At 42.9% G+C, this 17056-nt stretch overlaps 1 protein-coding gene across 6 annotated transcripts in view; it reads right to left on the bottom strand.

Moving 5' to 3' along the window:
• ULK4 (unc-51 like kinase 4) overlaps positions 1-17056 on the bottom strand; it is a 447445-nt gene that overhangs the window by 263114 nt on the left and 167275 nt on the right. For all 6 annotated transcript variants that reach the window (XR_003998867.1, XM_030551188.1, XM_030551184.1 and 3 more), the window contains exon 30: positions 9628-9720. Coding sequence is in view for 5 of the 6 variants with exons in the window: in XM_030551188.1 (XP_030407048.1) it covers positions 9628-9720 (93 nt within the window). In the remaining variant the exon portion in view is untranslated. The remainder of the gene's footprint in view (positions 1-9627; positions 9721-17056) is intronic.

Below are 17056 nucleotides of genomic sequence, written 5' to 3' on the forward strand. Positions count from 1 at the left end.
CACTGGAGGGAATCCAGCACCGCTTGGGGAAGTGTCACCACCGAGTCCAGCATGTCCCTGGTTGGTCGGTACACAGTCGCTAACCTGGACTGAAGAGAGCGCAGCCTGAGCCTAGCATGACTCACCACATAAGTGCACGCAGCCATATGTCCCAGCAACTTGAGGCAGTTCCTCGCTATGGTGGTCGGGAAACGGCAGAGACCAAGGATGATGTCAGACATGGACTGAAACCTGGCCTCCGGTAGGTATGCTCTAGCCTGCATCGAGTCCAGAACTGCCCCTATGAACTCTATACTTTGGACAGGAGACAGGGCAGAGTTGGCCTCGTTCAACAGGAGATCGAGCTCGAGGAAGGTCTGTTTGATAAAGACTACCTTAAGCCTCCACCTGTGCCTTGGAGCGGCCTTTGATGAGCCAATCGTCCAGGTAGGGAAACACTTGAATTCCATGCTTGCACAGGAAAGCTGCTACAACTGTCATGCATTTTGTGAGGATCCTTGGGCCATTGACAGGCCGAAAGGCAGGACTGCGAACTGGAGATGGGTGTTGCCCACTATGAACCTGAGATAACGATTGTGCTGAGGGATTATTGCGATATGAAAGTAGGCATCCTTCAAGTCGAGGGCGGTGTACCAGTCTCCTGGATCCATGGAGGGGATGATAGAAGACCATACGGAACTTGAACTTCTTTACAAACTTGTTCAGATGCCGCAAGTCCAGAATGGGTCTGAGGACCCCTTTTGCCTTCGGTATTAGGAAAAACTGGGAGTAAAACCCCTTGCCCCTGGGTTCCTGAGGAACTTCCTCCACTGTCCCTACTATGAGGAGGGACTGCACTTCCTGAATTAGAAGTTGCTCGTGAGAGGGGTCCCTGAAGAGGGACGGGGGGGGGGACTGGTGGGTGAGAGGAAGGAGAATAAGATAGAATATCCCCTCTCTACCGTGCGGAGCACAAAACTGTCACATGTGATTCAGGATCAGGCACGACAGAAGGGGAAAGACATGACGTACAGGTAGGATTGGTAGGATCCAGAGTCCTGACTACTAGGTCGTCCTCGACCGCACCATCAAATTTGGGGCCGAGGCCCCGATGGAGGCCGCAGCTGGCTGGATGACTGGCCAGAGGGTTGTTGTTGCCTCCTTCTGCTGTTTCTGCTTTGCCTAAGTGAGGGCTTTGGGCAGTTCTGGGGTTGGTATGGCTGCGAAGCCGGCTGCCTGCATTGGGTGGCTGGGGTGTGCAGGCCTAGCAAACATAAGGTAGCCTTTGAGTCCTTTAGGCTATGGAGCCTCTTGTCCGTCTTCTCGGAGAAGAGCATGGGCCCCGTGAAGAAGAGGTCCTGGATGGTCTGTTGGACCTCATGTGGAAGGCCTGAGACCTGAAGCCAGGTTCCCCAACGCACATCCAGCCTGGTTGCCAGCATACGGGAGGCTGTATCCGCTGCATCCAGGGCCGCTTGGAGGGATGCCCAGGAAATTAGCTCCCTCTCCTCTACCAGAGCAGAAAATTCTGTTCGCGATTCCTGGGGAAGAAGTTCAGCGAACTTGGACAAGGCTGAGCATGTGTTATGGCTATAGCAGCTCACTACAGCCTGTTGGTTGGCTATACATGTTGCAGACCCCACACTGAGTACACCTTTCTACCAAAGAGGTCCAATTTCTTGGCCTCCCTGTTCTTCTGTGTAGACCCTTGGAACCCCTGACGCTTCCTTTGGTTGGCCGCATTCACAACCAGAGAGTCCGGGGGAGGGTGGGTATATAGGTGCCCATGGCCCTTGGAGGGTACAAAGTAGTGCCTCTGTCTTTTTCGCTGTAGGGGCCAATGAAGCTGGTGTCTGCCACAAGGTGCAGAACGTATCAGCTTTAGTTTTGTTGTGGCCCACTCCTGTCGGACAGCGGTGCCGGTGGTGGAGGCATTTGCGCCGGGGCCACCAATGTCGAGGAGACCGAAGCAGACCTGGAGCGCGGGCCGTGTGCCTGTCCCACAGACTGATGGTAGGCCCAGGGAGTCCAGAACAGCCACTGCACTGGGTAAGGTCGTTGGCTTGCCTGAAAAGCTGACCTCCTGCTCCTCAATCTACTGGAGCAGTAGGATTCTGCCTCCGAGTCCGAGGTCTCTGAATAGGAGGACCGAGTGGGAGCAGTACCCACTGTTGCTGGAGAGCGGTGCCATGAGGCCAGGGAGTGCTCTCTCTGCGCCGGTGCTGCTGGAACAGCACGGGTCGGGGACTGGGGCAACATCATGGCTGGCTTGCCCCTTGATTGGATAGGGGGTTGGGCCACATCTGGTGGCTCTTTCCACCGGTGCGAGGAGGCCGGCACCGGGAGACTTGAGTCAGAGGCCGCCTCAAACACCTCCGGGATAGATGGGAGATGCACATCCTCGCTGAGGTCCAGGCATCTAGACCAGTCTGGACTCGACCGCATCCCCACCAGGGTGGGAGTCAATGGGACCTTGGGAGGGTGCGGTTGTGGCTCAGCTTGTCCCACTGCAGTAGTGGACACTGACGGCCTTTTAAGGTCCTGGTGGGATGATCAGTCCCTCACGTGCCTCTTCTTTTTCCCAGGCACAGGAGATGGTTATTGGTGCTACACTTAGGCTGATTTTCTATGTCCTGATTCTCTCCGGTGCCGGGACATAGAGGCCTTAGATTGGGCCTCCTGTCTTGTTAGTGGTGCCGGAACACTGCACACAGAGGATGGAGGTGCTGGGCATTGGATCGGCAGGCTCAGGGTCCGAGTGTGGCCATAAAGCCACCTCCATCAGGAGCACTCTGAGTCTCTGCTCTCTATCCTTAAGAATCCTGGGACAGAATCCCCTGCAGATACTGCACCGGTCTCTTTGGTGGCTCTCCCTGAGGCACCTCAAGCAGGATGAGTGTGGGTCATTCTTTGGCATAATCTTCCCGCAGCCTGTGCAGACTTTAAACCCTGGGGACCCGGGCATGCCCCAGTGGGACAACAAGTATGTTGTGCGGAAGCCCCCCAACAACTAACACTAACTCTAAACTATGAGAGAGGAAACAACTATATACACTTAGACGAGACACTGCTAGGCTTGCTGCAAGAGCGAGCAAAGTTCCAGCTAGCCGTCACCAGCGGTAAGAAGGAACTGAGGGGGTGGAGGGCCAGCAGGCCCCTATACAAGGTGCCATGGAGGCACCAGTCCAGGGGGCACCAGGGCCGACCCTATGGACGCTGCTAAGGGAAAATCTTCCGACTGGTGTGCACACAGCATGCACACACCTGCTTGGAATACACATGAACAATCACTCGAAGAATATATCCTCCATATTCAGTTTAATTCACAACCACAAAAACCTAGGAGTACCTAATTATACTGCTCTTGTAGTACACAGACTTCAGACAATTAAAACAGACCTCAGTCTGCTGTCAACCATTTGTTCCCAATGCGAGTTCAGGAGTTTAGTTCCTTCAGCAATTTCTTATACAAAGTCCAGTCTTTCAAAGTAATTAAAAAAAGAAAAAAAAATCTAACCATGTGCATTTTTTCAATTGTGCAGAGATGAATTTAATTAGTTCAATTTTCCTTTTCTGCAGCATAAATCTCTGATTTTAGTTTAAATAATTATCGGTCTCAAAATAAGAGAAAGTAAACTCAGCTAATTAACACTGTTAAGGTTTTTATGCCCAAGCTTTTTCCTACCACAAAACTTATAAAACACTGAGGAAAACAAAGTAACATTAAAAAAAATACACTTGTGAAAGACCATAATGCTCTTAAGAAGGGCTAATAGTATTGACTGAAGCAGGCTACAGAGTTGGCAGGTGATAAGCAAACTTCCATCCAAAGCTCTTCCTTGAAATATCTATGGCTTTGTCTTGAAAGTGCCAAGCTTCATCAAACTGTGGTGGTTTTATGATGTGGGGGCTGGGAAAAAAGGATTTAGAAGATACCACCTGACTTATTTGCATTGGGAACCTACATTACAGCCAGAACCTGGGAGTTCAGGGATAAAAGGCTTAGTGCAAAATCCAGGGTGGCACTCAAATCCTCTCAGCTTTTTGGATTACATATTTTATTTTACCATTTCATGGTTGAGAAACTGAAAAAACAAAACAAGACCTAAAAAAGTTTTTTGTTTGTTCCCAGGGTTGCTCATATGCTCAAATTTCTAACCAGTAAATGTGCTCATTAAAAACATTTTTAAAGGTGCTCACAGCTAGCATCCTGGAAGTGCTGGAGGCTGTGTGTGTGGGAGCCATAGTTCTGCCACATTTTAAAGGTGGTGTCACCATAACCATTCTACATACTAACATGAGGGTTATACAGACTGCAATATGTTCTATAACAACAGATTGTTACAACTGCTCTAACAGTGGAGTGAGAGAGAGAATTTTAGGATATTTTTCCTTAACATTTAAAGTATTTGAGTTTTTCCAACCCAAAAAAGATACATAATGTATCAGTATTTCAATATAGATCTTTAAGGTGATAAATGAAACATCCAATAATGTTCGAATGTCTGCATGTTTCTATGTAGAGCAAACAACTTACCATATTATGAGCTAACATGGAGTCAGGGAGTCACTGGAATAAATTTTCCCTTGCAGATGTGCAGTCATCAAAAAAATAATGTGAATCCAGATTTGATTTTAAAAAAAGATACGCGTATTAAAGGATTTTTAACTAGTAGGACTACAGTGTGAGGAAAAAGTGGTGGAGTTGTTCACTTAAAGTGGTGATAGTTTACTTAGGTCTGGTCTCACAATCCTAATGCAATTAAAATCAGAGGAACAGGGAAGGGAAAGAGGTGCTGAAGAGCAGTGGAAAGTGGAGATTGGGTGATTTACCTCAGATGTTACTATTCCAGATATGACAATGAGCTATTTTTAGGGCAGCAACAAAGGGAGGAGCAGAGGAGATGGAGGAGGAGGCAGCAGGAGGAGCAGAAACTATATATTACCACCAGTGTCAGAATCTTTCCACTCAACAATGAGCTTTTCACTGGAGAGCAACATGGATAAAATTGAGGAGTGAAGACACAAGAAGAGCAAGAGATTAAAAGAGGAGAGGGGATGGAGAATATCAAAACCAACTATTAATGTACTAAGACAGGTTACCAACTGGTATAAGCTGTATTAATGAGGTCCCCCCTATTCACAGTTAAGACAGGACAGAATCACTAAATTCACATTACAGCTGTCTTGGCTGATATCTCAACTGCTCACCATTTACTCTTCAATTTATAGAGGCAATTTCAGAACAACTCATATTTGTTAACAAGAAAAAAAAGATACCATGCTAGTTTAGAATCAGAATAATAAAGGGGAGTCATTTCGGAAAGATTTGGGGGCAATAAGATGAGAAAAAACATTCATTTACATATTCTAAACCTACAAACATTGTAATGATTTTTTTCCCAAGCCACAAGAAAATGTGTCACCCTATGAAGAGAGAAGCATTATGGGAGAAATATAAATCTGGATAAGACAGACTCAGTGGAAAGTAGCATTCATCATTAAGTATTAAAATAAGAATATGAAAAGGTATCCAGTAGTGAAAAGTGAAAACAACTGAAGGAAATCAGCAAGATTGCTAAAGTCAAATCAGCTCCTGGAAACTAAAAATCCACCCTCCAATATTACCATTGGATACACTTGAATTAAAAAGACTAAATTAAAAATATGAACAGTTAAGAAAGATATACTGTAGTACCTAGAAGCTCCACACCCACCACCCAGTAATATCAAGATCAAAAGATTACCACCCAACTATAAACAGATTATAAGGGTGAGTCAGCATCCAAGTATCTATTCTCCACAAACACTGTTAAGTGTACACACACAGACATCTTCAAATGAAAAGAGCTTCTGATGGTGAGCTACAACTTTGCTCTGATAACCAAAGCCTGAGCTATAGTGATATTTTATGAATTGTAATAAAGAATTAGAAGCTCAATAGATTTATTTCAACAATAGAAAATGGTACTATTTATCTGCACAATAAATGTAATCCTGTGGTAACATAAATAGGATTTATACAATAACATTGCAATTAAGAACTGCATTCACTGTATTCAAATTGTTCAAAATCTCAAACCACTCAAGCAATTTTCTAGTTCATTTTTAATCTATTTAGTGTGTAGCAGCAGTGCTCATGGTAAGACTGTAAAGGATAAGAAGGTATAAAGAGGAGTGTTTTCATCTGAGCTGTTAAAGAAAGACTAACAGGACAACAAATTAATTTTTTCCTATTGCTCATTTCAGTCAATGAAAGAAGGAAGACTGAGACTCAAGGAATCACTCCCTAAACATAATTGATCCAGAAACCATACAACAGAGGTGAGTACCAAGGACCTACCCGATTCTCACTTCAGTTTTATACTAGTAACTCCACTGAGTTCATTAGAGCTATTAACAACTTAATGCTAGTAAGCACAGATTCAGGCCCAAGATCCTGGATACGTACAATGGCAACACATTACTATTCCTTTTCCATCTCTCTCTCTTCCTCCTTCCAGCTCCACGTCCTGCCTGTTCTATCTACCTATCGCCCATTCAAACATCTTGCTTATTTTCCTATAACTATTTTTTCTTAATTTCCCTGGATGTTTGGCCTCCACAGCCTCATCAGGAAATACAGTTCATTCTATCACAAGCCTAACCCAAGGACCTTTACTAATATGCAACATTTTTCTGCAATCACTGTTTACAAACACAAGTGTATATCTTCTAAAATTCATCTCCCTAGTAACAGCAGACTTATGGATTTATGGTTTATTAACAGCATTTGACTATTTCATATCAATTGATACAGAAATGAAACAATGTTCAAAAATTGAAGAAAAGGAAGCATATAAAGACTGCACCTATTTTAGTTCCCTCTGTGGCAGAAAATTCCACTGATGAGTCCCATTACATAAAAAAACAAAATTTCTCTAAAATTTTAATATTTTATCATCATAATATAGGGAAAAAAACAGGATAAAGTATTACAGACACTTCCATGTAGTTGTTTCTTGATACAGGGTAGCTGTCTCAATAAATACATCTCTTCAGTTCACCAATCACTGTAGCAGCCAGAGGTTAATAAGGCATCCGTACTATACAACAACTAGAATCAGAGAGGTTTGCAGCAGTTTACGGGGTTCTATAAAAGGACAAGACACAAACATTCCACGGTGCTTTATGGTGCCCAAGTTGCAAATTGCCATAAACTACTTCAGTTTGTTACACTTTTTGGGACCAGGGTCTGAAAGTGTCCTATACTTATTTGCAAATCTATTTAACATCCAGAAACATTTAACTATTTAGATTTCAACAGGATTATCTTTAAAAGTACAGTCTAAATATCTGTAATTATCAAATGCCCACAGTTGCTTTAAAGTTGTTTTTACCCATTACAAATGCACATTTGAAAACTGTGTAAAATCTCTTACAAAAGTACCTAACAAAAAGTTTCCAGATCCAGATACTTAACCAAAATATTTGTTTTGAAAAATATTTGTCGCTTTTTTTTAGGCACAGGTTCGAGGAAGGGGACACTTAACATTGTGCTTGTTGAACCTTGCACAGAGCTGGACATAACTACATTGGCAGGACTCTTTCTACCAAGTTGTATTGCTACAGCATTGTCTGCATAAGTGGGTGTGCATAGACTTTCATAAAAAAATGTGTAAGAATAGGGCTAGGGAGGAGGAAAAGAAAAACAGGAGATTAAAAAGTGGTAATTTGCCTTTCATAGATGAAAGACAGAATCTTAGATGGAGAATATGAAACAATGGAAAAGATTCATGAAAGGAATAATTGTCACAAAAGATATTTTCAAGCACAAATACAGAGTTGGGAATCAAACCACATATCAATATTTTCAAACTCGGGTGCCTAAATTAGATAGCTAAATCCATAGCAGTCTGATTTTCAGAGACATTAAGCACCTGTGGCTCCAAACAAATTTAAAGGGAGCTCTGAATATTCAGAACTTCTGAAAATTAGGCCACTTATCAACTGTAAATATGGATTAATTAAGCACCCAAGAACTTCCTGACCACGACTCTTCATCATGGGACCTTTGTCTTGCTGACCAGAAGAAAAGGGGTTGTTGTCTATAGGAGGCTCCCTCTACAACTGGTGGCAGCAGGGGCAGAAGGAGAAAGTTTACCTGGATGGAGCAGGGAGGAACACGAAATAGCTGGACCGTGTGTGTGTGTGTGTATATGTGTCTGTGCGGATTCTGCCCTTTCAGGTGACCAGAGGGTGAGTGGAGAAGCTTTCTCTCACTGTGATCAGGCTGGCAAGACTGAACATTTTAATCACAGCTTGATGGAATATCATGTTATCTTTAAGCAGCTTGGTTTTAGAAAGTTCAGAATCATACGAAAACCTAATTTGTTACTACCACTACATTATTGCTAGAATTCAGAAGACAATGCTCAGAAATGACAGATGAGATGAAAGGCTCACCTTCTGCTCACCAGCAGAAGTTAGGGAAAGGAAATTTCATCAGGTTTTAGAATTATTAGCCTATGTAACATGGCGGCTGTCAAACAGGCAGTTAACGGTTAATTCCTCTTTTACTTGTAAAGGGTTACGAAGTTCACAATTCCTAGCTGACACCTGACCAGATGGACCAATAAGGGAACATTGAGAGGGGGGAAAACAGTCCTGTGTCTGTTCTGTGTGTGCTGCTGCTGGATAGGGAGAAGGAACCATCCCACTCCTAACAGGGTAGTGAGTAATTAGAGAAGGAATATATTGAATTATTTTTATTTTTATTTGTCATTTCTTTTGCAAACAGAGGGAGAATCAAATTGGGTTTCTTTGTAACTTAAAGGTTTTGCCTAGAGGGAAATCCTCTGTGTTTTGAATCTGTTGTCTGTGAGATCATCTTGCTTTCTAATCTCACAGAGGTATTCCTTTCACCCTTTTTCTTTAACTAAAGTCTTCTTTTAAGAACCTGATCGCTTTTTCCTTATTTTAAGATCCAAGGATTTTGTTGAAATTTTCTTGAGTCTACGCAGGAAAAAGGGTATAAAGACTTGGGGGAGGGAAATTAGTCAAATCCTGCCAGGAAAGAGGGGATAAGGACTGGAGAAATATTTGGGGGAAGGCAGAGTTCCCAAATGGCTCTCCCACAAATGTTTTTTTAAAACATTTGGTGGTGGCAGTGACTGTTTTGCCTAAGCTGGTAAGAATAAGCTTGGGGTTATTCATGCAGGTCCTCACATCTATACCCTAAAGTTCAGAGTGGGGGGACACGTTGACAGTGGCATAGTATGTAATATTTACACAGAGCTGAAATCAATATCTCTATACATCTATATCTAGATCTATTTGTTTAGTATAAAGATAGCTCAGGACATGTTTCTTAAAATCCTATTTTTTATATTTAAAAAATTGTGCTAAAAGATAATTAAAATAATCAAGCACATACAAAATTGTAATACAAAAGACTTCAGGTCAAAAACTATGCCTTACAAAAATTCTACCTGTAACAAATACACTAATTATGAGAAAACTATTTTCACTGCCAAGATCTGTGTCTCAACATAATTTCATCAGTATGAATTGCACTTAAATCTATATAATTCTTAATTTCTAATTGAACAGTGAATAAGGATGAAACAAGAAAAATTCTGATTAGAAGAGAAAGTTTAGTTGTGTTACCTAGTAAGCGCAGGGCTATGTTCAGTCAGGGCTACCAACAGTTTCAGGGCATACATTGGTACTGGATCAGGTGCCATTAGAATGTGCTCATATCTGCAATGAAAAAAGCAATTACAGTGAAAAGTCAGAGGTATTCTGTATCATGCAGCTGATATGCTTTGTGACTAGCTTAAATTATATCAACTACTAGAGTTATGAAAATCACCAATCCAAAATGATTTTCTTTTACAAGTCAATAACAAGACAAAGACTTCAGGGCCTTGCAGCCTGCCTCAAACCTGAATACAAGTGTTGAGCGCAGGTTGGATATGAAAATGACTTAACATACTTGGGTCAGGCTTTAAGATCAAGCCCAAAAGACTAGAGGTGGACGTGGGGTTGCGGACATCCCTGGAGGTGGCACAGTAAGGCCAGGGCCACAGCAGATATTCTTTTCTTTACATGAGACAGTGGCTGGCATTAGCAGCACTGACGGGGAGGGAATGCTCTGCTCACACCAGCTGTTTCCCACCTTAAGACACAGACAAATACACAAATGTGCGCATACACACATGGTGCAGCTCAGCTGTGAATAGAGTGGTGCGATGTGGCCAGTCAGGTTCCTGCACTGGGTATCCCTTGCCTTGCACTACACCCTCCCTGCTTGGCATGAAGTAGTTCATGATTCCCTGTGCAGAAGTTGTTCTTGCTGCAGCATTTCAGGAAATGTGCAAAGATGGTGATTATGTGGGGGCTCAGCAAGTGGTTACTAACCCCAAGTCACCCCACAGTCCCAGGGCCTGTGCCCACACCTACCCTTCCCTGTGCCTGGAGTCCTGCAGCGGTGCCAAGCAGGAGGTAGCAGCAGAGGGGAGGAGGACAAGGATTTCTCCCATGCATACAGCAATGGGACTTGGTGCCTGGCTGTAGGCTGGAGGTCAGGGGCTTAGGGTTGCCAACTTTCTAATTGCAGAAAACTGAATACCCTTCCCCTGCTCCAGTCCCCGTCCCTTCTCCGAGGCCCCATCCCTGCTCACTCCATCCATTGCTCTCTCACCCACCCTCACTCACTCATTTTCATAGGGCTGGGGCAGGGGCATAAGAGGAGATATGGAGTGCAGGCCCCAGGCAGTGCTTACTTCAGGCAGCTCCTAGGAAGCGGTCACTATGTCCTTCTGGCTCCTACATGGAGGGGCAGGCCAGTAGGCTCTGTATGCTGCCCCTTCCCACAAGCTCTGCCCCCAGGGGCCATGGTTCCTGGCCCATGGAAGCTACAAAGCCAGCGCTCGGGGTAAGAGCAGCACGCGGAGCCCCAGTGGCTACCCCTACACCTAGGAGCCAGACGAATATGCCAGCCGCTTCCTGGGAGCTGGGTAGGGAGCCTGCCAGCCCTGCACCAACCAGACTTAACAGCCTGGTCAGCAGTGCTGACTGGCACCACCAGGGTCCCTTTTCAACCAGCTGTTCCTGTAAAAAACCAGACAGCTAACAACCGTAGGGGGGCTGTGGTCCCATGGGGGTGCAGGAGCAGACAATTCCAGGTTAATTGGGGCAGCTGCAGGATGGGGTGGGGGAACAAGGCAGGTCTGTGAATGACAGAGGGACATGGGTCTGTTTGCAATGCCCTGGCCATGCTCAGGGGCAGCTCTAGGCATTTTGCCACCCCAAGCACGGCAGACAGGCTGCCTTCGACAGCTTGCGTGCAGGATGTCCCTGGTCCCGCAAATTCGGCGGCAGCCTGCGAGAGGTCCGCCAAAGCCACGGGACCAGCAGACCCTCTGCAGGCATGCCGCCGAAGGCAACCTGCCTGCTGCCCTCACGGCGACCGGCAAAGCGCTCCCTGTGGCTTGCCGCCCCAAGCACGTGCTTGGCATGCTTGTGCCTGGAGCTGCCCCTGGCCATGCAGGTCTGCTGGCTCCTGGTTGCTGTCCCTCTGCACCTAACTTTGCAACCCAATGCAAGAGTCCAGGTCAGATCAGGTATGAAAACAACTTGATGCTCTTGCGTTTGGGTCAACTGTGGTCTAATCATGTTCAGGTCAGGCTTTAAAATTAGCCCCAAACAGCTCTCTAAAGGACTAACTCTTCAGAACTGTATAATAAGACCATTACTTGGATATGAAGTTTCAAAAGCAGATCTTCATAAAAATTAATCTCAGTTTATGGGAAGAAAATACAAAGAAAAGCAGAGCGACCCCTGCGGCATGCAGCCCCAAGCACGCGCTTGGCGTGCTGGGGCCTGGAGCTGCCCCGTTTAGTAATATTATCTCTAAATTTTCAAAGGGCCAGCAGTAAAATGATAAAACACTAATTTCACACAATGAATCTTAAAATAGTAAAAGGTACAAGTGCTGGAGAAACTCAGAAATATCATACGAGAGATCATATGTGACCAAACTTAGAGTCTTGATTTCATTTATTTTTTTGCCATTTAAAAACTTTTAAAGCACCAGGGTGAGGAGCTGGGGGCTGTTTGTTTTGAATGAAATGTACTTTCATCTTCCAAGAAATGCTAGTGAATGTGCAACAACTCCAATCAGTATTTATTCCTTCAAAAATGCCAGGTAGTAAGAGACATGATTATTAGTTACCTATCACCTAACATCAACTCATTCCCCTCAAAGTTTGCTTTATTTATTTATTTATTTATTTATTTTTAAAGACAACTGAAGATTGTACATCACACACAGGGAGATACAGCAGACAGGCAAGAACAGGGAATCTGGGTGCAATGTTTGATCAACTTTACAAGCAGATAAAAGTAAAAACATGTATGGAAAGTCCGGAGCAGTAAAAAGTTACAAGAAAGAAATCTTTGAAAAGACCCATGCAATATGCAATATCTCCACTAACTGAATGCCTGTTAAAGAGGAAACAAGATGCTGAATATCACATGGACACTGCTACTTCTTCCAACATGATAATCTTTGATTTACCAGAGGAATAAAGATATTTCTATTTCTTTTTTCTTTATTTTAATGAAAAGAACAGCTGTAAAATAATAGCATAAGATAATGGGGAAGAGTAGGGATGAAATAAGATATACGAGAGAGAGCGAGAGAGAGAGAGAGAGAGAGAGAGAGATTGACTCACTCCTGTCAAAAACAGCACTTTTCATTAGTAAGAATACCACATTTTTTGTTACCAAAATGTTTTCATATTGCATAAGCATTTTCTAAAAAAGTTCTGAAGCAGGACAAAATGCAACAAAAAACTACCAGCAAATATCATTGGTTATCTTGGCATCTATGGGACTCCCTGTAAGAGTGTGCCTGTGTACACAATGCACTAATCTGCACCAGAGGTATAAATTCTAGGGAGCATTCAGCACATTACACACTAACTGGCCTACGTGAAACCTGCTGGCATACACTAAAAGTTCCCTAATATGTGTTAAAATAGTCTTGTTTCACACAGTACATGTGTGAGCAAGGCAGGGCTTGCTTTCAGCAACACATCACTGTAATTAATTATTAGAGATATAAAACTACCATCAAGTATTAAGTCTTTGTGCTACCATGCAAGACGGTAGGTTCAGTTCCTGGTATTTCCTCCCCAAAATGTCATGAACTTGGAACATAACATGGCTAGCATACTTAGCTTTAATTAATTAAAGTATTAATTTACTTTCCAACTAATAAATTCCAATACCTGAAATAAAACACATTTTCTCATTTATGATTAATGAATGTCGCTTTCTCTCACATTAGAAAAAAAAAGTCTTAATTCACTAGTGACATACGCTCCAATCCTGCAAACACTTACACATGCGAGTAGTCCTACTAACCTCAGTGAGACTTCTCATGCATGTTTTGTAACAAAAGTTCCTCCTCTACCTTGGTGGGTCCTGCGCTTATTGGCGGATTTGCTCGCCTCACAGATTCACATTCTGGATTGAGGAACAGTCCAGAGACCTTCCCCTCTGGTAGAAGCCACAGTCCAGGTCAATTCTTCCTGCATTTGATCAGGAGTTGGGAAGTTTGGGAGGAACCTAGGCCCACCCTGTATTCCAGGTTCCAGCCCAGGGCCCTGTGGACTGCAGCTGTCTCGAGTGCCTCCTGGTACAGTTGTGTGACAGCTACAACTCCCCGGGCTACTTCCCTGTGGCCTTCTCCTTCTTTGTCCTCATCACCAGACCTTCCTCGTGATGTCTGGTAACGCTTGTAGTTCTCAGTCCTCCAGCAGTATGTCCACTCACTCTCAGCTTCTTGCACATCTCTTGCTCCCAGTTCCTTGCATGCATTTCCTCTCCTCTGGGTCCCTGGCTCTCTCTGGTCTTCCTGGAGTGAGCCCTTTTATAGCATCAGAGGGACCTTAATTAGAGTCAGGTGCTTAACAGCCTCATCTGACTCTTAGCAGGTTAACTGGAGGCAGGTGTTCTCATTAGCCTTGAGCAGCCCCTGCTCTGGTCACTCAGGGAACAGAAAACTGCTTATCCAGTGGCCAATATATCTCCCTTCTACTACTTTGCTGTTCTCAACAGGCCTGGGTCTATCACAGTCCCAAGGACTGCTGGGACTACATTTTTAAACAAGGGAGCCTAAAGATAATCACCTAAATTAGCTCTCAAAATCCTGAATTTGTGGCACAAAACATGGATTTAGGTCTCAAAAACTGGTAATTCATAACAATATTAATAAATATTGATACAGAAGCCTAACTTTAGGCATATATGCTTATAAATGTGGTACACCTCTACCCTGATATAACGCGACCTGATATAACACGAATTCAGATATAATGCAGTAAAGCAGTGCTCGGGGGAGGGGGGGGCGGGGCTGCACGCTCCGGCGAATCAAAGCAAGTTTGATATAATGCAGTTTCACCTATAACGTGGTAAGATTTTTTGGCTCCCGAGGACAGCGTTATATCAGAGTGGAGGTATACTTGGTAACTTGTTAACATCCATGGAAAAAATATATTATTTAAAAACCAAATGATTACCATTATATTTATTTAACCTCCATCTCCCACGTGTTCAATTAAATCAGTCTTAGTTATTTGTTTTTACTTGAAACTCTAGTTTTTAACCCCAAAGGAAACGTAAGTGAACTATTTAGAGTAAGATATTTTGGCGTACTAAGTAATTCTATAGCCAAGTGATTCATCGACCCAAATACCACACACAAAAAAACCAGAACTGCTAAAATGAACATTCTTTTTGTGGAAATTATGATGAACTTTTTCTGGAAAAGTATATGTGCTTATGAATCACATATATCCCAGTGCTGTACCTTCTATGTGGAAAACAAGTCTCTTTGCTCCTAAGCCATTACAATGTGAATATCTATGACCAATATTTTCATCACATGAAGAAATGTACAAACTAATACAGCTCCATTTTTAGAGCTGAAAATAATTATTTGGTAAATTTCAGCTATAATCTGGTAAAGAGTTATACTGCCATCTTTCTCACATATAAATAGTGTCAAGGGAACTCAGAGGTTTTGGAGTTCTTTTAACCACTAAAAATTCTAAACATTTACCTCCTCCCTATCTGAACGATCCAAGATTTTAGTTTGGAGAACTGAGCTGGAAATCTGGCAAGAACAACCACATGATATTCTTAATCACATTTCAGCACATGAGATCTCAACCAAAACCAGGAAGTGCAGAGGAATTTGTAAATGAGATATATTATTTTCTGTATTTGAAGAGATTAAAAAATATTTTCATATATGAAAAAGGGTTGGTGTGATGTGAGTGTGAGGAAAATTTAGGTCAGTTTTTATTTAATACAAACCATATCAACCATCCCTGTTTATAGTATTATTTCCAAAAGTTTTGTATTGGTTACCAAATGCACAGGAAAAATAAAACCTCTAATTGAAAGTGAAGGGTTAAAATCCATGTGCATTTTATATAACAACCCGTGATATGGATTGTGCCAGCTCTCTCTCAGACCCAAAGTTCAGAGTTTGGTCAAGAGATCAGAGGCCTAGCAAACAGTGATTAGCTAAGAGAAAGCTGGGGTAAACAGATAATCTTGTTTTGCTAAAATAGACCTGGTCAGCAAATTGCCAGGTGTTGGAGCTAAGAACTACATAACTGTGTTTTATTCAGAGTTGCAAATTGAACAAAGAATCCCTGTTCCTACTGTGTCAGTCTCTTCTGTAGGGAACTTTCTTCCCACAGATCCAACCTTGAGTTTATGAAAAGTTGGCACATGTCAATATAAGATATAGCATCCTTCCACCTCCCTTCCCAGGGACCAATGCCTGCCTTAAGACATAAAGGGGACAATCTTTATTGCCATATACTTCCACTGTTTCTTTGCTTTACTCCTAGGAATGTACCTGTTGGACAATCAAAGGAGTTGCTCCATTCCTATGGACCCCAAATCAGAATTCGACATATATATTTTATACTAATAACATTTTTATCAAAGTATTAATTAAATGTTAACTTGCTAACTTGACATCATGGGCGGAGACATTATGTAACCTTTTAACCATTGGCTGATGTGTTATCTTGTCTTGCTACAAAACCTATATCGGGGTGTGGAACTGCCTACCCCATCACTTTCCCCCACCCACAGAAAATCTATATATTCTATTGTAATCAATTGATTGACAGTGTCTCTGAGCCTAATAAGCAAGGTGACACTCTGCCAGCGCTGTGTGTAATAAACTTCTATGCTCGGCCTCTACACAGTGTGGATTTATGTCCTTCAGAAAGAAATGAAAACATTCCACTCAATGAAAGGTAGGGAAAAAAAATAACATGCTAATCTACAAACACTAACATTTCTAACCTGAAATTACCATTCTTTGACTCAAGTAGAAGGTGTCATTCATGTATACAGCACATGAGAAGAAAATGACGACTGCTCTTTGCTAATACTGCATTTCTCTAACGGTGCCCTTTTGCATTTCAGATATATAGAACAAAATTCTAACACCTGGGAGAATCTCTCACTTGAATCAATTGAATGTGGGCAGACTTTTTTTGCAGGCTTCAGTTGCACACAAAGTAGGCCAGCCAGAGCCCCCTTTAAAAATGAAGTCAGCACAAATTAAACTATTAAATCCCTCTTTCCCATACAACTGGATAGCAAGGGTCTCAGTTCTTGAGACTGAAATGGAGCTGAATGACTCCTTTCAAAAATCTCATTACCATGGAGTTTGAAAATACTGATTTCCCATGGATGGGTGGGTGAAATGCCAAAATTGCCACCAAGTGCACTCTCAACTAATTAAGTGAAAAATCAGAAACCTGAAGGTGTAAAAGGTACTCTGAGTTGTTCTGGATACAAACCATTTTCAGTTGAACTCCCCATGCTAACAACTACGTCTAGAACCCCTTCTGTTCGGCCAAAAAGGCCATTCTGATGGAGAGCTTTATATTATTAAGCAAGATTTGCCGGACCACCTCTGAAAATCACTCCCCTCCTCCTCTAACCATCCAGTATCCTCGCTTCTCTCGTTATGATTCATGAGTGGCTGAGAGAG

This window comes from Gopherus evgoodei, chromosome 2 (assembly GCF_007399415.2).
Source record: "Gopherus evgoodei ecotype Sinaloan lineage chromosome 2, rGopEvg1_v1.p, whole genome shotgun sequence".
Lineage (NCBI taxonomy): Eukaryota > Metazoa > Chordata > Testudines > Testudinidae > Gopherus > Gopherus evgoodei.